General features: G+C 43.9%; 1 protein-coding gene across 3 annotated transcripts; it reads right to left on the bottom strand.

The window, feature by feature from the left end:
* Positions 1-218: 218 nt before the first annotated feature.
* prdm4 (PR domain containing 4) lies at positions 219-25,758 on the bottom strand. 3 transcript variants are annotated; one of them, XM_070900472.1, is made up of 12 exons: positions 25,695-25,758; positions 23,229-23,295; positions 22,457-22,587; positions 18,645-18,830; positions 16,251-17,048; positions 13,890-14,039; positions 12,565-12,686; positions 9,632-9,717; positions 6,884-7,011; positions 4,132-4,398; positions 2,573-2,741; positions 219-1,951 (listed from the first exon to the last, which is right to left on the bottom strand). In XM_070900472.1, exons 3-12 carry the CDS (start codon positions 22,584-22,586, stop codon positions 1,618-1,620), a joined length of 2,370 nt encoding a protein of 789 aa, XP_070756573.1. In that variant the 5' UTR covers position 22,587; positions 23,229-23,295; positions 25,695-25,758; the 3' UTR covers positions 219-1,617. The 3 variants fall into 3 exon arrangements, with proteins under 3 accessions (XP_070756573.1, XP_070756574.1, XP_070756572.1); XM_070900473.1 differs by having other exon boundaries at positions 25,650-25,697; XM_070900471.1 differs by lacking the exon at positions 25,695-25,758 and adding an exon at positions 25,326-25,686.
* Positions 25,759-26,162: the final 404 nt, after the last annotated feature.

The following is a 26,162-nucleotide window of genomic DNA, read 5'->3' as shown; positions in this document are numbered from 1 at the left end:
TCATTGCTACTCTGATTTTGAATGAAATACTTAGCTGTGAATTCTCACTGGGAGCAACCACCATTTTATACACAAGCATAACTTGTATAAAGCCCACTGCTTTGTACAACAGAGTTCAGTTTGCACAGATTCAATGTCTCTACAGTTCCCCACATGGTTACCGACTTCAGTGGAGCAGGTGGTTTTACAAAGAGTGCACAGAAATCAAGCACTTCCAGTGCTGGAAACTGAACAGTTTATTTGTCTTGTTTTTATGATCAGTTTCTGAAGGCATAAAGTTGAAACACAAGATTGTATCTTTTGCCTATAGCATAAAAATAATGCTATACTTTCAATTTGTCTTTTTTATATTACATTTGACTGGAACGTAAAAGGAAAATATGTTACAGAAAGATTTACAATATGTTACACCTAGACGCACAAGTTAGCGCTGTCCATTTTGGCGAACAACCCTTTTGTTTGTCCATAGCCTACCTGCTAATGTACATAAATATATATTTTAAACTTACAGTATCACAAGTACTAAATAGGTATGAGGCAGCTACACAAGTTTGAGAGATCAGGAGATCTACAATCTAAAGCTTTGCTTTCGCTGTTCATTTCCAGTTAGCAGAAAGTGTGAAACTGCCTCATACTATCAATTATCTTCCAGTGCAGTGCAGTGCGGCACCTGGTCCCATATGCACATGGCAAGGTGTTTTTAAGATGAAAAGTTAATTTCTAAAATATTATCAACTCCTATTCAAGGTAAAAACTATTAAACTGGAATTTAATAGGCACACACTTGTCCTGCACTGGACTGTACAGTCTAGTGGAAAATAGAATGTGCTTTTTGACTTGACTATCCCAGCATGAACGATCTGAGCTTTTATATTCAATACCTTGGAAACAGTGTTCAAATGCTTCAAGTGCTTCAATTTATTTTGCATGTTGACCAAAATCTTCATTGGTTCTTCTGATCTTGCTAATAATGGGCAGCAAGGAGCTATGCTCCATCTCCCAGAGCAGCAATAACAGTCACAGGTTAGCAAGTGGCTACACGCTTTGTCAGTGTGGCAGAGATTGTCATATATTCCTAAAGTTGGCATCAGTGGGCTTACTCTGGCCAGAACGTTGGTCAATCTGAGCTGTGTGTATGATTCTATATAGAAATTAGAAGATACGCATCAGGGTATAGTAGGATTTGAAAATATATATATATATAATGAAATCTCTATGTTTGGATTGACCCTGTGTGGGAACTCATCATTTTAGAATCACACTGAACATAATCTGCTTATTCCATATTCAGCAGTATCAGCTGCAGACTCCCGATACCACCTTTACTGCTGCATCACTGCTCTGTATGCTCATCTACTTTGCTTCATGTGCTGTACAGGGACAACCATTCTACATTTGGTGCATTTCTTGGATCAGGGAATGTGGACTCCAAACTATAATACTGTAACCTCTCAGATAGCACCCATTAACCTCTTATTCTGGAGATAACAAAAACTGCATTAAATCCATGAACAAGTTCCTGCTGAAATGGACAGCCAGCCTTTCACAGTCCTATCTCCTGCTATGCTCTGTGGATCTTGTTGGATACCCACTAAAGTAATTTGCAACACACTGCTACTACTGAGAGCTGTCTTCTGTGGTGTAATCTTCATTGTTTAACTGGCAGGCCCCACCACCATCAGATTGCAACAGTTCGTCATCTTCACTGTCTACTTCCTCCTCCTCCTCCTCCTCCTCTTCCTCCTCTTCCTCCAGATCTTGTATGGGCAGGCATGTCTTGGAACCTTTACAGATCTTTAGATGTCTAGTCAAGTGATACTTTGTCAAGAATGCCTTTGAGCACTTCTCACATATGAAATCCCTCTTTCCTTCATGTGAGTTGAGATGTTTCTTTAAGTGCGTTGTCCTCCAGAAGAGCTTGTCACAATTTGGACACTTGATTTGCCGCTCTCTGCATAAAAATATAAACAATTTTTTTAAAAAGCATTCATTAAAATGCAATGCTTATTTTTAGTAGGTATCACATGTGGCTATATATAATATATATTGAAGACAAAGATCCCCCACCCCTAGTCTTTACTGATGGCCCAAGATGCGTTTTAGCAATATGATAATTTCAGCTAACCTATTTCTTAGGGTCTTCCCATCATTCGACGCTACACTAACTTGCACGAGTGAGCAGTAATGCTGCCATTAGGTTTGGGGCTGCTTTGGCCCACACCGGCCCTTTTCAAAGAAACCAGGTGACATTGATTTAACCCCTTTTGAGGTGATCCTAGTGGTAGGTGTTAGCCGTGGCTAAGAGTACTCTTACTTCAGTCAATGGGTTGTGTGTCCAAACCCCACTCCCATGACTTGAGCATATAATCTAGGCTGACACTTCAGTGTACTGAAGGAGTGTTGCATTCAGCCAACATGCTGAAGGCAGTAATTGGTTTAGTGTTAAGAGATTATCTGGAGCGTATGTTTCGATTCAGTTTGAAGTAAATCTGATTGGGACTCTGGATTCTGCAAATATTCAGTGCTAACAAGAAAAGGGAGCCAAACTTCAAACAGCTAGTGGATGACTTACTGTGTGTGGGTCAGCATGTGCTGCCGGAGGTCCTGCCGCCGCATGAACATTTTCTCACAAAAATCACATTTCAGATTCTTCTCCCCTGTGTGGATTATCATGTGTGAGGCCAGATGAGCTTTCTGAGTAAATGACTTGTCACACATTTCACAGCGGTAGTTTTTTTGACCTGGAAAAAAGAATGTAAATATATGTATATATTTTTATAAAAGTTATTCAGGGTATATGCCACTTCATTGCATTACACTCATTTGCATTGATATCCTATTACCTTTCACTGGTTTCAGTTCAAAGGAAGAATAAACTTGCTGAAACCCTTATCCATTCTTTAGTCACCTCCAAACTCAATTACAATGATCTCTTGGCCGGCCTTCTATCTGCCACCATTTGCAAACTACAACTCATTCCAAAACTCTTGCTGCCAGTAACTAACTGGCATGGTCCCACTCGTTCATCAGCACTGTCCTTGCTGAACTATACAGGCTCCTGGTTCCCCAATGCCTCAAATTTAAAATTCTCAGCCTTGTGTTTAAACCCTTCAAGGTCTCATCCCTCCCTATCTTGGTAACCTCCTCCAGCCTTATAACCGTGCCCCCCCCCTTCCTCCCACAATCTATCTATTCCTTTGAAACCATACCTCTTGCGTATCATTGCCTCACTACACCTAGGCCCCATGCTCTGGAATTGCCTCCCTAATCGCCTCTCCTGTCCACGTACCTCTCCTTTAAACCCTCCTCAAAACCGATCTATTGCACCAAACTTTGTACTCCTCCAAATATCACCTTAGATTTGATATTTATGTCTTTGTAACATCTTTATGAAGTGCGTTGGGATGTTTTCTACATTAAAGGCACTATATGAATGCACATAGTTGTAGTGTATAGGAAATAGGAGCAGGAGTAGGCCATTCGGCCCCTCGCGGCTGCTCCGCCATTCTATAAGATCATGGCTGATCTGATCTTCACTTCCCTGCCTGCTCCCCATAACCCTTCACTCCCTTTCACAAATCTGTCTATCTCCACCTTAAATATATTCAATGGCCCAACCTCCACAGCTCTCTGGGGCAGAGAATTCCACAGATTTACGACCCCTTGAGAGAAGAAATTCCTCCTCATCTCAGTTCTAAATTGGCAACCCCTTATTCTTAAACCTGTGTCCTAGTGGAGGAGTATATGGTCTAGCCAGTAGTGGGCAATACAACAGGTTTCACACCCAATTTAATTAAATAGCAGCTGATTCCTGGTGAAATCCTGTCCTAATTACAGATAGTGGGTTTACAATTCGCCTATGTATGAAAGGCAGACATTTCCAAGCTGTGACGTATCAATGAATGGGGACACAGTTAAAAGTTCACCAGTCTGAAGAAGTATTGGATTAAAAAAGAATGTTCTATAAGATATTAGTACAAATGCACTGTTCTCTTCTTTTATTTTCATTGTTCTGGGTGCACAGGGAAAATTGCAGGGGAAAAAATGTTGTGTATTGGAAACATAGGTCCCTGATGGGCATTGCAATACCCAACGGTAAATGGAGCAGGAAGCTGTGCGTGGTATGCCTACCTGTGTGGATTTTGAGATGAGTTCGTAGGTTGCTAGGGTCGCTGAATGCCTTGCTGCAGAACTCACACTTGTGTGGTTTCATCCCCATATGCCCCATCATGTGAACGTTCAACTTGGTGGAGGAGGTGAATGCTCTTGGGCAGATGGAGCACTTCCACTTCCTTTCCCGGCTCTGTCCATGGCTGCTCAGATGCGACTTCAGCTCACTGTATGTCTCGTACGTCTTCCCACAGTGACACATGTGCACGTCTGGATGCTCAGGAATTCCTTCAACAAAATAAATGCACATATATACACATTCCACTCTGTGTCGGCAGATACATCTCATGGTATGGTACAGAGCCACAAAGAATAATAAATGCTTTTGTAATCTTGGTTAAGGATGGGGAAAAAAGGGGTGTTTTTTTTCCTACTCTTCTAGAACATACATAAGCACATAAGAATTAGGAACAGGAGTAGGCCATCTAGCCCCTCGAACCTGCTCTGCCATTCAACAAGATCATGGCTGATCTGGCCGTGGACTCGGCTCCACTTACCCGCCCGCTCCTCATAACCCTTAATTCACTTATTGGTTAAAAATCTATCTATCTGTGACTTGAATACATTCAATGAGCTAGCCTCAACTGCTTCCTTGGGCAGAGAATTCCACAGATTCACAACCCTCTGGGAGAAGAAATTCCTTCTCAACTCGGTTTTAAATTGGCTCCCCCGTATTTTGAGGTTGTGTCCCCTAGTTCTAGTCTCCCCGACCAGTGAAAACAACCTCTCTGCCTCTATCTTGTCTATCCCTTTCATTATTTTAAATGTTTCTATAAGATCACCCCTCATCCTTCTGAACTCCAACGAGTAAAGACCCAGTCTACTCAATCTATCATCATAAGGTAACCCCCTCATCTCCGGAATCAGCCTAGTGAATTGTCTCTGTACCCCCTCCAAAGCTGGTATATCCTTCCTTAAGTAAGGTGACCAAAACTGCATGCAGTACTCCAGGTGCGGCCTCACCAATACCCTGTACAGTTGCAGCAGGACCTCCCTGCTTTTGTACTCCATCCCTCTCGCAATGAAGGCCAACATTCCATTCGCCTTCCTGATTACGTGCAAACTAACTTTTTGGGATTCATGCACAAGGACCCCCCAGGTCCCGCTGCACCGCAGCATGTTGTCACCTTAATTAGGGGCATCGACATATCCTGGAACTGGTGAGAACCAATGAATGAGGAGGTAACCTAACTCCAGGTTCCCCTCCCCCACCCAGATCTGAATTTCCATGGGGGAGTAGAGCATATAAAACAAGGACCACTATTGTTCACAGCAGCGTTTCAAAGTGAATCAAAAATTTGAAGCCATAATGCCAACTTCTAATTCACAGAGATGCCAAACTGTGTGGCTACAGACAGTAAAGGTCAGTAACAAACATTAACATCCATATTCGTGTTTCAGGCTTTGCAAACCTAGTCACATTAAACTGAATTTCATAGCTTTTGTATGAATTGAGTCAGAATATAACTAAAGATTAACGAGAGGGGAAAAGAGGCAAATTGAAAAAAAATCGGAGAAAATAATGGACAGTAAAATACTTCTAAAACTTACATGGCATACCCACACTTATTTCTGTGATTTCAGTCTCTGGTCTAATGACTTTGAAATCAGGTTTTTGCACAAACAGGTCTTTGACCAGTAACCCAGAAAAATAACACCTGACTCTCAGAAAATTTGCATTCTGGACACCCAGGTATATAACAATGACTAGGAATTTGCAGTCAGCGGCAAAGCGACTTTGCTCGCTGCTGATCTCGAAGAAAGCTGCCCACAAAGAACTAGCGATCTCTGTGGCGTGAATTTCAGCTGTCTCGACCTTTGTTTGAATCTGGCACCAAATCAAGCGCATCCTAAACATCTGACAACAGTGATGTTATCAAGTTGGCTACGCAGCCAATCACATTGAAGAATTCTCACAGACAGCAAACCAGGAAGTAAAATGCAGATTTAATTTACTTTTTATAAATTTTACAGAGAGCAAAATAAAGATGAGGACATACACATATGATTAAGGTAGAAGCTGAACTATCATAAACTTTAAAAAAAAATCTATTAAAAAATTGTCATTCTTAATCATATTAAGGGAAAAAGTTGACATTCCACAAATATAAAAATTAGTTTTTCAGGGCCAGAATGGTTGTTCAGCAGTCAGTATACTGTTAAAACCCCAGTTACACCTCTTTCAACAAGGCTTAAAGTTTTTTGAGGTTTTTTTAAACAGCGATATTCCATCGTAAAAGGGGGAAGTTTTCATCCTTGTATGTGATTTCAACTGATTGCCAGCTCTGGGGAGTTTCACAGCGCAACCTGTGGCGGAGCAGTGAATGGCTGACTGCAACTTCAGGATTTCCAAGTTTGTTTGTGCATGTGCTAAATCCTGAAGTTGCAGTCAGTTTCAGAGGGGTATTGATGGCAAAAGCTGACAGCTTCACCGTTATTACCATTGTGAAATCCAGGCCAATGTTCTGTGCTCAGAAGCCCAATAGGGTATCTAATGGAGAGATTTCAGCCCTGCTGAGGTGCATGGGCAATAACTACACCTGTACCACTATTTAAGCACGACCTCGAAACTCATTTTGAGTTGGGATAAGCAGGCATTAAGCAGCTGCAAAAATGCTCACGTTTTGGCTGTTGTTTCCTAACTATCCAGAGTAATTAACTAATAGAAATCTAACAAGTGAATGGCAAGATTGACCTTCCAAATTCCACTTACCAAGTTGCCTTGAATAGTCCCTGCTGTAGTAAAAGAGTAGCTCGTGGTCAGGAAGGACCTCCCTGGATGTACAGAAATAAATCTTCTCATTGTGAGGATAGGCCACCAGGTTTTGCTCGTCCCGAGTCCTAGAGGAAATGTAACAGTTGTAAACCTACTAAAAACGTTCAAATTTCCCCCCCACACCTCAACTCAGGGTGCCACACCTCTGTTTTCATGGCATTGGCAGGATAAAGAGCCATGAATCCACAGCCCTTTGACTAGTACATCAGCAGGAGGCTCAGCGATGTTGTGATATTAAAAGAAACCTGTGTTGTGGAAATAAGCTGAACACAATCTCCTCAAACAAGCTTCCGATAAATTAATCCTTTTAAGCTGAGCCTTGTGTCACGTGGTTGTGGAACGTGCACCTGCCTTCCCCTACGCAAGCAACTGTTAATCTTGGTCAAGGCACCTTCGAGAAAAAGAGTTTCATCTTTACATTAGGAAAAGGGAAAGTTTATTACAAATGCGATTGGTATTTACGGGCAAATGCAGATCTGGAAACATGGTTCCCTGCATTCCCCTCTCTTATATTTCATAGGGAATCCAGTGGCTGAGAGCAAGTCACATGGTTAAAAGTATTAATGTCAAAAGTTGTTACAAGACAAGGCTTGCAACACAGACATTGCATTTCTAGGACTAGTATAAATGACTAAATGATTGTCACTTAACATTCCCCCCAATAATGGGCAATCAGATTCACCAGGATGTCCCATTACTCAGTGCAACTATGAAATTTTACAAGCAGAGATTGAAATGATTTTTATTATTCAGTTGGCAATTACAGTACATCGATCAGCAAGGGTAACGGACATTGTCTCTGTGTGGACAATTGTGTTAGAGGCATCATTGCACTATAGTAATCACCCTTTCAGAAGGCGAAAGAAAACAAAATAAATCTGCATTTATATAGCTCCATTTATGTCCTCAGAACTTCCCAAAGTGCATCACAGCCACTGAAGTGTAGTCTCTGTTGTAACACAGGCAAACACAATAGTTAATTTGCACACAGCAAGGTCCCACAAACAGCAATGAAGTAAATGACTAGTTGGTCAGTTTTAGTGATGTTGATTGAGAGATAAGTATACTTGGAGAACTCCCGCATCTTCTTCAAATAGGGCAATGGTATCCTCTACATCCATCCAAGGCAGCAGATTAGGCCTCAGTTTAAATTCTCATCCAGAAGACAGCATTTTTTCAGTACTGCATTGTCAGTCTAGATTATGTGCTCAAGACTTGTAGTGATCCTTCTACCATTGAGCCAAGACTGACACAATTAATAAAAATAAATAGAACCAAAATCCTAAATTTACAAAGCCATAATCCCAGAACAATTCTGACACCAGGAATAGAGATGTTGCTCGCTAGGCCAGCTCCAACCAACTGGTGTTTGTATGAAATGACTGCACCACATGAAAGAGGAAAGAAAGGGAGAATGGAAAATAAATAACTGTGACAAATGTTTTTTTTTCATTGCAAGTGTCAGCAAATTATACTGGATTATGCACAATAATGATAAGATCCACTGAGCAATAATTTCAGACTAAATTGGTAAAGGACATAAGCGCTGGGAATGGAATATTTTCTGCTCCCAGCATCAGCATCAAGCACTCACAGTTCAGGTACACCTGATGCCTCCTCTACCCAGCCCTATCAAGTACCCTCAGCCCAAATAAAGCATTAGTTAAATACAAGAGTTAAACTACAGTGCATCATCATGCACACTCAGAGCGGGTATAGGTCGGGATGAAACTCCATTTACATAGTTCCATATGCCTTAACCAGCCTCTGAAGAGCACCCCTTCACATCAATATGATATTTCCATTACCCCACATAAATTATCCACCAGGGATTGAGTTGCAACTGTCCCAAACTTCCTTCACTTATCATTATAGCTCATGAGAAAGGAAAGTTTCATCCCATTCAGTCTGATTTTCAATGTGACCCAGAGGTAAAATGTTAGTCCTATAAGCGGCCCTGCCACTCAGTCTCCAATTCTATTCAACAGTTTTTTTCACTATATAGAGGGTCTGACGTAAACTTCAAGTTTTTTTTGTATTTAATGGGCCAGAAATTACTACAATGGGGAATTTAACAGCGAACAACATTAGTTGGACTTTTATGCTCACCATTGACATCGGACTATATGTGCACTAAAAATCAGTGAATTACCATGACTAGACTGTATACTTTCCCCTACACAAACTCAAATCTGTTTCAGGCCCTAAACACCACTGAACTTCTTAATTCCCTCCTAGAATCTAAAGGTTTTTAAAAATCTAAGTTTTGCATCATCTAATCACTGCTTCTTGTTTTACCTTATTTCTCTTTTACTCTTTCCAGCTGTGGTGGTGCTTTGACCTGCACTATTGGCCTTGGCACTTTTCCAAAGTATTCAGTGACAGGATAGTAAAGAATAAACATGTCATCAGCCAGGTGACAAGTTTGAGGATGTTATCCCAGGCCACGCAAGGTGTGAGACAATTCCAAGGTTGCACTAATATACAGAGAAGAGTTTAGAATGGAACATTTTCCCACATTTTTTTAACTAATGTCAGCAACAAACACTTTTAAGGGATAAGCAGGAATAGTCGAGCTCATGAGTTCCACATGAATCTGCTGTACCTACCAACAGTCAGTATATTATCCTTTGTGCTATCCACATTGCTCACTGCCTTACGTTTCACGGGTGGAAATTGACTCACCTAGCTCTGTGCACAAACATCATCCAGTTACAGATGTTCTCATCTGCTGTCACTATTTGTAACTCCAGAACATAATTGCGAAACATCTGGATTAAAAAACAAACAAAATTACACCATATGGCAGAATGTTCAGGGGCTCTTTCTCAGCTGCGCAGTCTTTCACTAAAATAAAATTGAATCAGAATTTTTAAAAACTGGGCTGAGGGTAGCAAAAACTACAAAACATGATTCCAGACTCAGATCAGTCGAATAAGGATTTATAAAATAAACTGCAGTATTGCAGTGCTCCATTTGTCATCAAAGGGCACTGCAGTATCTATACTTAAAGATAAGTGATGAAGGAGGCCATTCAGCCCATCTAGCTCATCCTTGCCTAGAAGGCCATGTTCCCCTTAAGAAGCCTATGGTACCTCCCCACCCCATCACAGCATCGAAGTGAACATTTTTTTGTACCCAGAAGACCATTCGAAGTATTAATCACTCTTTGGGCCCAAGTTTCCACATGATTTGCGCCCGATTTTTAGGAGCAACTGGTGGAGAACGGACTATCTTAGAAATCGCAATTCTCCACATTTTTTTTTCTGCAGTTCTAGTCAGGTAGAACAGTTCTACTTTGGAACAGAATTTTTTCTTCAAAAGGGGGCGTGTCCGGCCACTGACTCCTGATTTCAAAGTTTCCACAGTGAAAACGTACTCCAAACTAAAGTAGAATGGAGCAAGTGAAGATTTTTGTAGAACTGAAAAAAACCTGTTCTACACATTAAAAAAAATCAGGCGCAGGTTACAAATTAGGCGTCCAGAACGAGGTGGGGGGGGGGGGGGGGGAAGGGAAGTAATTAAATTCTACAATCAATCCTTATTTATACTTCTACAAATATTATACAAATAAATCTAACCTGAATAAACATTTATAAGCAAAGAAAAGATTAAATAAACCATCTTCCTACCTGTGTGAAAGTGCTTCAGCCATCGTTCGTTCCCGCGGGAGGAAACCGCCGTTTGTTGCCATGGAGGGGAAGGAGACAGCGGTTTGTTGCCGTGGAGGGAAGGAAGAGGAAGGAGACAGCGGTTTGTTGTCGCCGCGGAGGGGAGGGAGGGGAAGGAGACAGCGGTTTGTTGCCGTGGAGGGGAGTGAGGGGAAGGAGACAGCGGTTTGTTGCCGCGGAGGGGAGGGAGGGGAAGGAGACAGCGGTTTGTTGCCGTGGAGGGGAGTGAGGGGAAGGAGACAGCGGTTTGTTGCCGTGGAGGGGAGTGAGGGGAATGAGACAGCGGTTTGTTGCCGTGGAGGGGAGGGAGGGGAAGGAGACAGCGGTTTGTTGCCGTGGAGGGGAGTGAGGGGAATGAGACAGCGGTTTGTTGTCGCCGCGGAGGGGAGGGAGGGGAAGGAGACAGCGGTTTGTTGCCGTGGAGGGGAGTGAGGGGAAGGAGACAGCGGTTTGTTGCCGCCGTGGAGGGGGAGGAAACCGCCGTTTGTTGCCGCGGAAGGGAAGGAGACAGCGGTTTGTTGCCGTGGAGGGGAGTGAGGGGAAGGAGACAGCGGTTTGTTGCCGCCGTGGAGGGGGAGGAAACCACCGTTTGTTGCCGCGGAAGGGAAGGAGACAGCGGTTTGTTGCCGTGGAGGGGAGGGAGGGGAAGGAGACAGCGGTTTGTTGCCGTGGAGGGGAGGGAGGGGAAGGAGACAGCGGTTTGTTGCCGTGAAGGGGAGGGAGGGGGAGGAAACCGCCGTTTGTTGCCGTGGACGGGAGGGAGGGGAAGGAAACCGCCGTTTGTTGCCGTGGAGGGTGGGGAGGGGAAGGAGACAGTGAGAAGGGTAGCCTCAGTGCTGATTGCTGATGGCAATGTGCTTTTATTAAAAAATGTTCAAAAATTAAACAGCTATACAGAACTACAAAAATGGCCGAGTGCCAATGTTTCCTTCACACTGAGCATGCGCGAATGCTCCAACGCGCAGCGTTGCCGGCAGGAAAAAAACTAATTTAAATAGTACCCGCCCCCTCCCACTTACAAAATCGGCGCGAGTGTAGGCTCCGCGCCAAACAGACAAGGAGCTGCAAAGCGCTCGAGAATAGCGCGTTTTTTTTTCTGGCGCCGTTTTAGGCGCGAAAAACGGGCGCCCAGCTCGGAGGGGCGCCCGTTTTTTATCCTGTGGAAACTTGGGCCCTTTATGTCAGGCGCTTCCTGACATCAGTCTTGATCTTGCTTTTTGCCAGTTTATACCCAAGTCCCCTGTCCTGCAGTTATGTTTTAACTTGAATTAGTGCTCTGGGTTAACCTTTCCTATTCCACTTATTAGTCTATACACCTCTATATGGTCCACTCTCACTTATCTCTTTCCAAGGATGAAGAATCTAAAATTTTCTAATCTTTCCACACAGCTCTGACCTCTGGTACCAGGGATTAGCTTTGTGGCCCTTTTCTGTTTCCCCTGTGCCTCGTTTCATGAAATGAATGCAGTACTCATGGTGTTGGTCTGACAGTAGCACAATAGAGCTTCAAGATGACTCTCTCAGACTTGCATTCTGCTAATCTGACAACAGACCGCAGCATTCTGTTTGCTTTGTTAATCACTCCTCGGCAATGACTTGACAGAGTCAATGTTGGGTCAACCAGCACTCCCTGATCTTTTGAACCCTCTTTCCGAGGTAATTGATCCAATGCGCAAGATAAAGTACACATGCCTATACCTTGCTTATATGAGTATTGAGTACACGTGCCCAAAGACAGTTTTAATTAATCAGACAATCAATTGGCCACATCTGGGTTCCCAATCAGCCACGTGGCCAGTGGCTAACATATTGGACAACACTGAAAGAGAGAAGTGAATGTGCACCCATCCACTCACACCCGCACACACTGCTGTATTTTAGTGTTTAAGTTTTAAGAAACTACCAAGAACAAGTGTTAACGTTATGCTATATTTCAGTCACACTAACCTTCCAGATATTGGTGATGCTGCTTTTGTTTGACCAATCAGCGATTTCTATCGCGTTAATCTGTTGTCCAATCAGAGGTCCAAAACACGTGCGTACAGGAATTGCTTCTTGACTCCACACACCTGCCAGTCAACAGACACAGTCAGTGCGTGCTGGGGCACTCTCAGTAAGGCAGTCAATGTGCTGGGATAATCGCGGTGACACACAGTGAGTGTGCTGGGGCAATCTCAGTGAAGAAACTTGGTTAGGAGACAATCTCAGTGATCAAATGCTATTAATGTTGCCAAACAGATTTTTCTGCTGGTGCTGGAGCGATGTGCAGGTTAGCTGGGTGAGAGGGATACAGAGCTAAGTGGAAGCACAAATCAGCTGAGTATGAAGTCGGATGGAAGGAGGGAGCAGCTAGGTTTGGGTGAATGGGAGGGAGAAGGTGCAAACTAGCTGGCTTTGGGAGAGGAGAAGTGGTGAGTTTGGAATTTGCTAGAGAGAAACAGTTGGATTTGGGGCAGGATGGAGGTAGCTGAAGAGAATACATTTTAAAATGATACTTTTGAGAGGATCAGCGTACAATCTCCATTAAAATGAGAGAAAAAAAATACATCATATTCCCATTAAAATAAATAGCGTGACAGAATCACATTGCAAAGATTGAAACCAAAGATAGCACATCTACTACAGTTCCCATTACTATCAATGAGAATACCCCCCCCCCCCACAAAACAAGAACACAACACAATAAATAAAAAAAACACCTCACATATTTAAAATTAATTGAAATTGAACATAATTAAAGGTTGTAGAAAAAAAAAGTTTTTTTGATTTTATTTTTAAACGTGTTTTAATAGGGTTAAAATAAACTTACCTTAATGAACAGGGCATTTAATATAAAAATTAGTGATTAAATTTAATTTTTCTATGTTTTAAAACTCTTACGCTGGTAAAAATAGGCTCTATGCCTGCTTTTACCAGGTGCAAGGGTTTGAAGGACATTCGCTGGACAAGAATTGGCCAAATAGCCCAATCTCTGTCTTCCTGTGTCCTTCCTGTAGGGATCCGTGTAATCTGTCAAAAGAAATTTGACTGATCACAAAAGCCGGTTCTCGACGCATTCGCATTGCGCGCCGCGAACCGGCATTTGCAAGGCCTCTTCGGGTGTGTGCACACATCGTATGCATCCAGAGAGGCCACAATTTTCGGCCCAATGAATTCTCAGCATAGTTTGTTCCAGAAATTCCAGAAAGTTCTCAACATAATCCTTAATATGACAACCACCTCCTTTTTTATAAATAGATAGAACATAGAATGAAATGAAACCTCCTGCATACCAACATCTTCTCCAGTGATGGACTGCCTGAGGGTCAGCTGTCTAGGAATCGACAGTCTGGCTCGGCTGATGACTGGTGTGTCCGGAATGAAAGTCATTGCTCCATGTTCAGGACAGTCGGCAGGGTAAGCTCGGTCACACAGAGTACACCCTGAAGGACAGGGAAAAATAGACAAATATCAACAGTGCACATTTTCATCAAAGGCTATTAAAGCTGCTTTTAAATTGTTCTTCGGCTGCCAGCTCCCAGTACAACCTGCAGCCATCAAGGTAAACCTACCAGAGCTTTCTTAAGCCAGAAAGACCAATTTGTTAAACAGGGTCTTCCTGACTGTCACCAGTCCTCGAGGGCCAGTGAACAGGCTGCTCCCTGGTGGGGATGTTGTGACATCACAATGTCAAAATGTCACACCCAGTCTGCATTTGAGCAGCTAGTTTACAAAAGGCCAGCAAAGATAAATGCAGGAGAATGGTGTAGTTAGCTCATTCTCCTAAGGCCCAGGCTGTAATATAAAAGCAGCTTAAGTATCACTAGAAAACATTTGCTGTCATTGACAAAACACACCAAAATTTAAAGCAAGATTGCCATGCAAGGAAGGGGACAAAGTATCACAACTAGAAGTTGCTAGGCTGCGACACTTAGAGAACGTCACCGTGGACTACTGGACTAACTATATAAACAGACAAAAAAAATCTGGGTTTTCTAGATTTCATGAAGTTGAAATAAAACAAACTATCACAAGATCAACCCCACCAATGTAAATACTAGAACAAAAGGCACCAAAGAGAAATATAATGTGTGATTTCAACTATCATCTATATTACAATAAAAATATTAAGACTGTCTGGTGTAGTAGGTTCAACAATACCCGATCACCTGTGACATTTGTTTGAATCCAGCCTAGACTAATAGGATGAAAATATCCATTCCATAAAGGTCCCAGATGGAAAGTTTAGGCAGTTTCAATCTGACGATAGATATCTCATAATTCAACACAAATTAGCAGGGTCAATGAGAGGCCAAAAAGCTGGCGTGTGTGTAACATGCAAATATTATATAAGGCAGTACTCTTCTGAGTCAGGAATTAAAAGGTATTGTTTGGATAATTCAGAGAGAGCTTTAAATTGCATCCATATCCATGATGCTCCTTACCTGGGAGTACTGGATATGAACACTAGCTGCAAAAAGAAAAAGAATGCTCCACTTCTCAATACAGATACAACGTCCCAAATCCAGAATTGTCCGAAAACTGGACATTTTTGTGGTGGCCAAGATGCCGATATCGGGCGGCAAGGGACGAGGAAACCGGTAAAAAACGCAGCGCCGGGGGGGGGGCGGTGGCGTGGGAATAGGCGGGTGATGAGGGGCGGTGGGCGGCGAGGGGCGGAGGGAATCGGCAGGCGGCGAGGGGCGGAGGATCGGCAGGAATCTGAGAGCGGCGAGGAGCGCCAACAGCGAGGTCCGAAATCTGCCAAAACCCAAAAACTGGCACGGATTCGGTCCTGAAGATGCTGGATTTCAGACGATTTTCTTGTCTGTAATCTGGCAAAACCCAAAATCCGGCACGGATTCGGTCCCGAGGATGCCGGATTTCAGATGTTGTACCTGTACTAACATTCCTTGATAAGTATTTTATTACCACCATCCCCTTCCATAACATCTAGAAAACTTGTGGAGGTTGGGTGAGGCAGGAGGCGGCATTAACAGTTCCCATATAACTTGAAATGGGAGGGCTCCCAGCATCCAGTGAGCCGCAAGCAGTCAACACCTTCAGAAGAGGAGGTGGGAAGTGGAGAAAGTTGGTGAGATGGTATCTTATATGTCCTCAGGAAATGTCAAAGTGCTTCACAGTCAATTAATTACTTTAGAACTGTACTCACTGTTGTATCGTAGGCAAATGCAGCAGCATGATAAATAACCAGTTAATCTGTTTTGGTGGTGTAGGTTGAGGAATGAATGTTGGCCAGGACGCAAGAACTCCTCTGCCCTTCTTCAAATAGTGTCATAGGATCTTTTACGTACATGTCAACACCTCAGTTAAGCAAATCATCCAAAAGATGTCACCTCTGACAATTCAGCATTCTCTCAGTATTGCACTGAAGTGTCAGCCTTATATTGTGTTGCTCAAATCTTTGGAGTGGAACTTCAACCCACGACCTTCTGACTCAGAGGCAACAGTGGTACCACTAGAAACCAGCTCAAATGAGCTGCTTTACCATGCTTTCATCCATAAAGCTTTAGAGGCAGACGTTGGAAAAAGAAAAAAGATACTTTACGTCGTCAGAGACAATAGTATTTCAGGACTCAAAGGTTAATAAAGATTTCATCCTACAAACACTGATGTTAACAAATATTACTTACAGATTGTAAAAGAATCTGTGAGGTTCTCTTTGTTGGAACTGGAGTCCTCCATCTGCAGAGATCCTGACACAAATGAAAGATTTTCTGAAGACACGTCAACCTGGTTGGAACTCATGGAGACCTCTGTTGTAATGCTGGAAACAGAAACTGTGTCCAGTCCCACACTGGACCCATGAAGAGGCACTGGCTCGAGTGAAGGCAGTGAGTGAGAGGAAGAAAGAGACACTCCTACTGGGTTTGAGTTCATCGCAGCAGCATGGATGGAGTCATTCAAAGAATTTGGCGAGATGTTGCTTACTCGACCAGTCATGGGTTCTGTTTCCATGACAACTGGCAACTCCAGCGAGTTAGCATGAATTGGAATCACTGTATTCTGCCCTACTACTGCCTCTGCTTCCAAATTATTCCCCACCGAGTCCACAGTTATCGTTTCATGGTTTCTGGAGCCAGAGGGTAATGTTTGTGGCTCTCCTGTGACCCCATTCATTGTCAAGTCTTCGCTCATCCCTTCCGTCGAGATGGGACTGTTTACTCTGGAAACCGTTTCCATGGAGATATTAGCATCCAATGGGACCTCCTGGTTGTTGCTCTGATGCAGATTGCGGGAGTTGTGAGTGCCTACTTGCCTGGAGTCTATGGAGACGATGCTGGACTCCAAGCCCACTCCACCACTAGGTTCATAATGATCAAGGGTAGGTGGCTGGCTGGAAACAGGCAGTGCAGGACTGCCATCCACGCTAATAGCACTGGGGTGGATGTATTGGGGAGGTGGTCTGTCAGCCAAGTAAGACAAAATACCTGCAGGTAGTAACAAATGTAAGTCAGTGACAAAGTGAGAAACATTACTTTTACTTCAGATCAAACCATTACTCTCCATTATCAATGCTAGGTATAGGAAGAAGAAAAAAAAGAGCAGAATGGGGAGAGGCATCACCAGTTCCTGGGCAGAAACAGAATTTTTCATCTGGAAACTTTGAATATATGAAGCGGAAAAGGATTTGAAATTTCTGTTGTTCATGTGCCCAAAAAGTAAGCGGGTACTTAAAAAAAACTAATATTTGTTGGAGGAAAATAAAATCTCATGTAACAAAAAGTCCGGTGCCCCAGCTTGCTGGAACTCTCAACGTGCTCAGAGATATAACATGGGTTTCACCCATCTGTCTCTGGACAGTGCCTTCTCAATTTCATCCCTACCATTATGAAGCTGTGGCATGTGGAGTCCAGGCCTTACCCCACAGGGAGGGAGGTCCTGCCAGGATGCTGTCACAGCCCTCGTGGTGGCCAGTTGGACAATAGTATTGGTGAGACACAGGAGCAGGTAGTCTTCTTGTTCTGGCAGTGGAGGAATGGTGTTTATCTCCAATTCCTAGTCTCTAAGCTAAAGTAAATATCAACAGTAAAAGAGAGGGCGGCAGCTATTGAAGAGTATTGTCATCAGAAGACATTAGATTATAAAAACATGGTGAAGAAAAAAAGTCAGGTATTGGAATTACGGCAGAAAATTATGAAAATGCACAGTGGGTCAGGTCAGCAAGTCAGTTACCATCTGAAAGGGAAAGAAATTGAAATATATTCTCTAAAACTGTGACAGAACAGCAGTGTAGACGAGGCAGCAGACAGATGAAGAGAACGTGAATAAGAAAAAAAAAGACTTGCATTTATATAGTGCCTTTCACGACCTCGGCTTCATTTACGACCAATGAATTAATTTTGAAGTGTAGCCACTGTTGTAATGTAGGAAATGCGACAGCCAATTTGCACACAGCAAGCTCCCACAAACAGCAATGTGTTAAAGACCAGATAATCTGTTTTTGTAATGTTAAGGGATAAACATTGGTCAGGACATCAGGGAGAACTTCCCTGCCCTTCTTCAAAATAGTGCCGTAGGATCTTTTACATCCACCCGAGAGGGCAGACGGGGCCTCGGTTTAACGTCTCATTTAACAGTGCAGCACTCCCTCATTGGAGTGTCAGTCTAGATTTTTGTGCTTAGGTCTCTGGAGTAGAACCTGAACTCTCAGAGGCGAGAGTGCTACCCACTGAGCCACACCTGACACTAGAGCAGGTAGTACAAACAGATGAAGGGAATGTGAAGGAGGTAGACAGACAGATAAAGGAAATGTGAAGGAGGTAGTACAGACAGATGAAGGGTACACAGAAGGCAGCAGAGACAGATAGTAACACACGGAAGCTTGGCAGACAGATAAGAACACATGGAGGATGCAGCGCAGTCAGACAAGGAGCAGACGAGGCAGCAGGACTGAGAGGCAGCAGGCACGGAAAAGCACTGTGTCTGGCAATTGTTGGAACACAAGGTACATTTCTGACAGGGTGTCAAGTTTAGAAGAAAGCAAACTCTAAATGTTTCCCTTCCATTGCCAGGTCTTCACTTACCTGGCAGAATGTGCCGAAAATAGCTGTTCTCCAAGTGTGGATAGGGAGGAGGGGGTAAAGTATAATTTCGCTCCGGAATGCTGCACATTACTCCACGTTCTCCAATGCTCATTGGAAGCATTAATGAAAGGGCAGATGGGAGGGAGCCTAAGGAAGGACTAAGGTTCGGTATTGCCACTGGCATTCCTGCAGTTTAAACATCAAGAATTGAATTAAAATAAGCAAACACATACTAAACACTTCACAAACATACTGCACAACACAACTATATGCTTCGCTTAACTAATGCTTTCATCGACACCAACAACTTAGCTGCCCATGCTTGCAAACATCGCACCACCACACCTATGCTGCGAATATACAGTCTCCAGAGAATATAACCGCCGCTACACCAGTAAAGACATGCCAATCCAGGCTGACTTGAATAACCTACCACCAACCCATCTCAAATCTAGACGATCATTTTGGACATCGCCGAAGTCCTTCATGATCTCCCCTCAGCCTTGATGATCGATGGCGAAATGTTCGGAAGAACTGTGATATACTGAATGGATTCCTTATAGAGGACACCATAGTACAACCTTCAGGATCAAACCTTCCTTGCAAACAGTTGACAACCATTAACTGCCTCAGAACTGGTCATGGTAGATGCTGCCACCTTCTCCATAGATGGAAAGTTAAAGAATCACCATCATGCGACTATGGAGCTCCTATCAGACCCTGGAGCACATCATTGAACACTCCTCAGAGGAAATTTGCAGGCAGCCTACAAGATATCTATGCTGTTACACAGGAAGCTTTGGTCTGGATATCTGAGTTAGCTACTGACACTTGATTTTCATTGCTATTACCATACAAAAACAGCTTGATATATACAGGCTAACTGCTAGCCATTCCTATGACCATCACACACTAGTCTTGACTGTAGTAAATACACACTAACTCTCATTACACCATGATCAAGGCCGCCAGTTTACAGTTTTGAGGAAAAGGAAGATGAAATCTCAAAATTAGATCCTAAAATACTGGCAAGACTGCTGATCCTATATTACAAAAGAAAACTGAATGTGACATGTCCAGTTACTGCAAATCAGTGACCCTGATCATGATTCCACACGTGGACTAATTTGCAGCACTATAACATTGCATGCATCTTTCAGCCGTAACCTGCCACAAAAATTACTCAGGAGGCAAAGCACCTGGTAACAATGCATCAAAACCTGATAAATCGTGAAATCCGAAAAAATCAAATTACCTACTGACATCTGGATTAGTCTTACTGTTGTTTTTATATTCGTTCCTGGGATGTGGATGTCGCTGGCAAAGCCAGCATTTATTGCCCATCCCTTATTGTCCTTGAGAAGATGGTGGTGAGCTGCCTTCTAGAACTGCTGCAGTCCGTGTGGTGAAGGTATTCTATTGTGCTGTTAGGGAGGGAGTTCCAGGAACAGCAATATATTTCCAAGTCAGGATGGTGTGTAACTTGGAGGGGAACTTGCAGGTGATGGTGTTCCCATGTACCTGCTGCCCTTGTCCTTCTAGATGATAGAAGTCGTGGGTTTGTGAGGTGCTGTTGATGAAGTCGAGACAAGTTGCTGTAGTGCATCTTGTAGATTGTACACACTGCAGCCATGGTGTGCCGGTGGTGGAGAGAGTGAACATTTAACGTAGTAAATGAGGTAAGAATCAAGTGAGCTGCTTTGTCCTGGATGGTGTTGAGCTTCTTGAGTGTTGTTGGAGCTGCATTCATCCAGGCAAGTGGAGTATTCAATCACAGTCCTGACTTGTGTCTTGTAGATGGTGGAAAAGCTTTGGGAGTCAGGAGGGAAGATTCCTGCAGAATACCCATGCTCTGACCTGCTCTTTTTGCCACAATGTTTATGTGGCTGGTCCAGTTAAGTTTCTGGTCAATGGTGACCCCCAGGATGTAGATGGTAGGGGATTCGACGATGGTAATACTGTTGAATGTCATGGGGTGGTAGTTAGATTCTCGCTTGTTGGAGATAGTCATTGCCTGGCGCTTGAGTGGCACGGATGTTACTTGCCACTTATCAGCCCATGCCTGAATGTCGTCCAGATCTTGCTATGCTTGCATGGACGGCTTCATTATCTGAGGAGTTACGAATGGAACGGAACACTGCAATCATCTGTGAACATCCCCACTTCTGACCTTATGATGAAGGGAAGGTCATTGATGGAGCAGCTGAAGATGGTTGGGCCGAGGACATTGCCCTGAGGAACTCCTGCAGCAGTGTTCTGGGGCAGAGTTGAATGGACTCCAACAACCACCTTCCTTTGTGCTAGGTATGACTCCAGCCAGTGGCAAGTTTTCCCCGATTCCCATTGACTTCAATTTTACTAGAGCTCCTTGATGCCACACTCAGTCAAATGCTGCCTTAATGTCAAGGACAGTCACATTCACCTCATCTCTGGAATTCAGCTCTTTTGTTTGGACCAAGGCTGTATTGAGATCTGGAGCCAAGTGGTCCTGGCAGAACCAAAACTGAGTATCAGTGAACAGGTTATTGGTGAGTAGGTGCTGCTTGATAGCTCTGTCGATTACTTTGCTGATGATCGAGAGTAGATTGATGGGGGTGGTAACTGACCGGATTGGATTTGACCTGCTTTCTGTTGACAGGACATACCTGAGCAGTTTTCCACATTATCGGGGAGATGCCAGTGTTGTAGCTGTACTTGAACAGCTTGGCTAGAGGTGAGGCTAGTTCTGAAGTATAAGGCTTCAGCACAACAGCCACAGTGCCCATAGCTTTGCTGTATCCAGTGCACTCAGCCACTATTTCTTGCTATCACATGAAGTGAATCAAATTGGCTGAAGAGTGGCTTCTGTGATGGTGGAGACCTCAGGAAGAGGCCAATATGAATCATCCACTCGACATTTCTTGCTGAAGATGGTTGCAAATGCTTCAGCCTTCTCTTTTGCATTCGTGTGGAGGGCTCCGCCTTCATTGAGGATGGGGATATTCATGGAGCCTCCTCCTCCTCCTAATAGTTGTTTAATTGTCTACCACCATTCACAACTGGATGTGTCACGACTGCAGAGCTTTGATCTGATCCGTTGATTGTGAGATCGCTTAGGTCTGTCTATAGCATGCTGCTTCCACTATTTAGCATGATGTAGTCCTGTGTTGCTTCTTCCCCAGGTTGGCACCTCATTTTTAGGTACTCCTTGTGTTACTCCCGGCATGCTGTTCTGTAGTCCTCATTGAACCAGGGTTTGTCCTCTGGCTTGATAGTAGAGTGCGAGATATGCCGGCAGAGCTTCAGAGACACACAGTAAAATTTGCATTTGAACTCTGAGGAATAGAGGTGGCATGAATTTGGGCACCAAGATCTCTCGAGAAAGAAGCCTTCAGTGACATCGTAGAAACTTCAGCTGAGGTTTCAATAAAAGCTTAATCCAAATGCAAATAAATCTACTGAGAACGCCTAAAGCTCACTGATTCCAAAGACAAATCCCAAAAATAGGTTTAAGATCATTGAGTGACACAGGCTCAAAAAGGCATTAAAAAATTCAGTATCTACAAAATTCCCAATCTGGAGGTGGGGGGAGGGTTTGCTTGCTAATTACAGTTAAACTTATGTACTCAATGAGGCAAGTGCATTGAGAAAAATAAGCACCAAAAGCAGCAGGAGACACTTGCAAGTGGTACTCCAAAGAAAAGAAAATGCAACTGACATTTAAGAGTTCGCTGGATGACTAGTTAAGAGGGAATGCCCAGTCTGCTGGCTGACAGCAGGGAATATTAGCTATTGCGCTCTGAATTCTATCAGTTTAGATCAGCATTTCCTACCTGGAGCTGGGAGAGAGTTGTGGGTGGGTGAACCCATGCCCAGGTGACTTCCCGTAACAGGCAAGGTGCTGCTAACAGATGAAGCACTCAGCTGATCCATTCCCACAGGGCTCAGGTTTATGTCATTCATGCTGAAAAATACACAATGTATTCGTTATTAACCAATGATTGTGGCCTGAGATTAACTGCATGGATAGCATTCTCTCACAAACTGTTAATTTCAACAAAATTACGCAGGAACCAATATTTAAAAAACAGACATAATAACAAGGTATTTCCGGCATTTCTTTCTATTGAGTGAAAGACATCAATCTGATATCTCCAATGGGATTCATTGCCAAACGTAACTTTGTACTATGGCCACTTCCACACCACAAATCCAACAGGGAACAGGCCTCTGGTCCTACATTGCAAAGCTGACCGTGCATTTACTGAATCAGAGAACTTATTTTTATATAAACTCTGGAAAATCCTGTACTGTAATGATTCTCAATCTGTGCTTCTGAACAGCACTAACTTACTTCACTCCTCGGTCAGAGACCAGAGTCAAATGAGTTGATTGCACTAAATCAGCTCCATGCCCAAATCCAATGGTTTTTAAATAAAAATCCCATCCTTCCAACAGCTCTCTTACTTACTTATTCACCTCCTTATTGTGGTACCAACAAAAACACAAAATAAAGAAAAACATCCAGGTACTATGCCTTAGAGAAAAGAAATAGGTTCCCTCAAGCAGTAATCACGTGATTCCAAGACAAAAGCAGGGATTTACCTGAAAGAGCCTCCTGGTTTATCCTATCCCAGAAGGTTTTCACTGCTGAAGCATCCATCTGTTTCCACTGTGGAAAGCAAGAGAATCATAAACGCGTAAAGACAATGTATGGACCTCAGTGCACACACAACCCAGTACAGACGTGTTCCAACACAAATCCACCCAAGAAATAGGAGAAGTAGGCCATTTGGCCTCTCGAGCCTGCTCCACCATTCAATAAGATCATGGCTGATCTGATCATGGACGATCTGATCATGGACTCAGCTCCACTTCCCTGCCCGCTCCCCATAAACCCTTATCGCTCAAAAATCTGTCTACCTCTGCCTTAAATATATTCAATGACCCAGCCTCCACAGCTCTCTGGGACAGAGAATTCCATAGATTTACAACCCTCAGAGAGAAGAAATTTCTCCTCATCTCAGTTTTAAATGGGTGGTCCCTTATTCTAAGACTATGTCCCCTAGTTTTAGTTTCCCCTATGAATGGACATTGCCTCTCTGCATCCACCTTGTCGAGTCCCCTCATTATCTTGTAAGTTTCAAGAAGATCATCTCTCATTCTTCTGAGCTCCAATGAGTATAGGCCCAACCTACCCTCATAAGTCAATCCCCTCATCTCCGGAATCAACCTAGTGAACCTTCTCTAACAGCCTCCAATGCAAGTATATCCTTCCTTAAGTATGGAAACCAAAACTATACACAGTACTCCAGGTGTGCCCTCACCAATAACCTGTACAGTTGTAGCAGGACTTCTCTGTTTTTATACTCTATCCCCCTTGCAGTAAAGGGCAACAATCCATTTGCCTTCCTGATTACTTGCTGTACCTGTATATTAACTTTTTGTGTATCATGCACAAGGAGCCACAGGTCCCTCTGTACTGCTTTTCTATTTTTTCTGCCGGTGGATAACCTCACATTTTCCCACATTATACTCCATCTGCCAAATTTTTGCCCACACACTTAGCCTGTCTATCTCCCTTTGCAGACTTGTTGTGTCCTCCTCACAATTTGCTTTCCCACCCATCTTTGTATCATCAGCATACTTGGCTCCGTTACACTCAATCCCTTCATCCAAGTCATTTATATAGATTGTAAATAGTTGAGCACCCAGCACCGATCCCTGAAGCACCTCACTAGTCACTGTTTACCACCCGGAAAATGACCCATTTATCCCGACTTTCTGTTAGCTAACCAATCCTATACCCATGTTAATATATTACCCCCAACCCATGAACTTTTATCTTGTGCAGTAACCTCTTACATGGCACCTTATCGAATGCCTTCTGGAAATCCAAATACACATCCACTGGTTCCCCCTTATCCACCCTGCTCGTTACATCCTCAAAGAACTCCAGTCATTACACGTTGGCCCACACCAGCTCTCCCAATACAGATACCAGCCCAAAACACAGTATAGAAGCACCAGCCCAAACCCATCCTACTGAAACCCACCGAGAAGACACATCAGCACAGCACAGACCCTCTCCGTATATAAATATACTTATCAAGTACAAAGCCAACCAGCACACACCAACAAAACCCACTAAATACCCTGCAGAAACCTAGTACAAAGGCAAGCACAAACACAAACCACTAGGATAAATCCACTAATATATATAGGTGCTTGCTCATAGGTTTTTAATCTGCGGATCACACAAAGGTTGCGTACATATACGTCCTGTTCACAAAAAGCAGGACAAATACAACCCAGCCAATTACTGCCTTATCAGAAGCGGCTGTGCCCAGAGCACGAGCAGACGTAAATAGTGCCCCAGAGACCGAGCAGACGCGGGTCGTGACCAGAGCCCGAGCAGACGCGGGCCGTACTCAGTCGGTGCATACACAGGACCCACACAGACAAAAACAACTTGTATTCATATAGTGCCTTTTAACGCAGTAAAATGACCCAAGGTGCTTCACAGGAGTGATTAGCAAAAACATTTGACATCGAGCCACATAAGGAGATATTAGGGCAGGTGACCAAAAGCTTGGTCAAAGAGAGAGGCTTTAAAGAGAGATGGAGGTTTAGTAGTCGGTGCAGACACAGGCCGGACACACACAGGCGGTGCAGACACAGTTTGGTTAATACAACAATGACCTGCGCGGGGTCAGTCCAAATATTGCACAGTAACAGTCACAGGGCTGGGGCTGTCGCTGTGTCAGAGCGACAGTGTTTGGCGGAGGTTGTCAGGAGTTCGCTCTGGGATGTTGGAGAATGAATCTCACTCCCTGGCCTCAATGTGCTGATCATTGGAACGTCATCCGATGGGCATTTTCTGGGAGCGTGACTGCTGCTTGGCCGGGACAGGCCTGGGTGAGCGGCGGGTGCGGGCGGCCGATGCTGCCGGCGGGTGTCTGGCCCGAGGCCCGAGGCCCGAGCCCCGGAGTGGTGGGTTGCTCACACGGTTACACACGCTCTTACACTGTCTCTCCCCTATTGTTGTTGCGGCCAATGTTTCTCACTGACCTGTCGGCGCGCGCAGCCCCACGTCCATCGCGAGCCGCAGTGCGCCTGCGCTGGCCCGACAGCGCCCCCCCGCTGCTCAATGCCAGAATGACGGGACTCCAGTGACCAATCGCAACCATTGGAGTCATTCAATCGTGTACTGCCGCCTTCGCTTTCCGCCTGTTACTGCATTGAGAAGGGGCGTAACCCCCGAGTGCAGGTAAGGACACTATTAGCCAGGCTCAAAAGAGTAATGTCAGAAAAAAGACTTGGATTTATATAGCGCCTTTCACGACCTCAGGACGTCCCAAAGCGCTTTCCAGCCAACGAAGTACTTTTTTTTGAAGTGTAGTCACTGTCATAATGTAGGAAATGCGACAGCCAATTTGCCCACAGCAAGCTCCCACAAACAGCAATGTGATAATGACCAGATAATGTTTCAGTGACGTTGATTGAGGAATAAATGTTGGCTAGGACACTGTGAGAATT

The sequence above is a fragment of the Pristiophorus japonicus genome, chromosome 15 (assembly GCF_044704955.1).
Source record: "Pristiophorus japonicus isolate sPriJap1 chromosome 15, sPriJap1.hap1, whole genome shotgun sequence".
Classification (NCBI taxonomy): domain Eukaryota; kingdom Metazoa; phylum Chordata; class Chondrichthyes; family Pristiophoridae; genus Pristiophorus; species Pristiophorus japonicus.
The sequence above is the reverse complement of the archived record's forward strand: the minus strand, read 5'-3'. Positions and strand labels throughout refer to the sequence as shown.

Coding starts and splice junctions, on each gene's coding strand:
- prdm4 (XM_070900472.1), bottom strand. CDS start 22,586: ATGAATGACATAAACCTGAGCCCTGTGGGAATGGATCAGCTGAGTGCT. Junction 12,687..13,889: donor CATCACTGGAGAAGATGTTG/GTATGCAGGAGG, acceptor GTTGACTGGCAG/GTGTGTGGAGTCAAGAAGCA. Junction 4,399..6,883: donor GGACTATTCAAGGCAACTTG/GTAAGTGGAATT, acceptor ATTTTGTTGAAG/GAATTCCTGAGCATCCAGAC.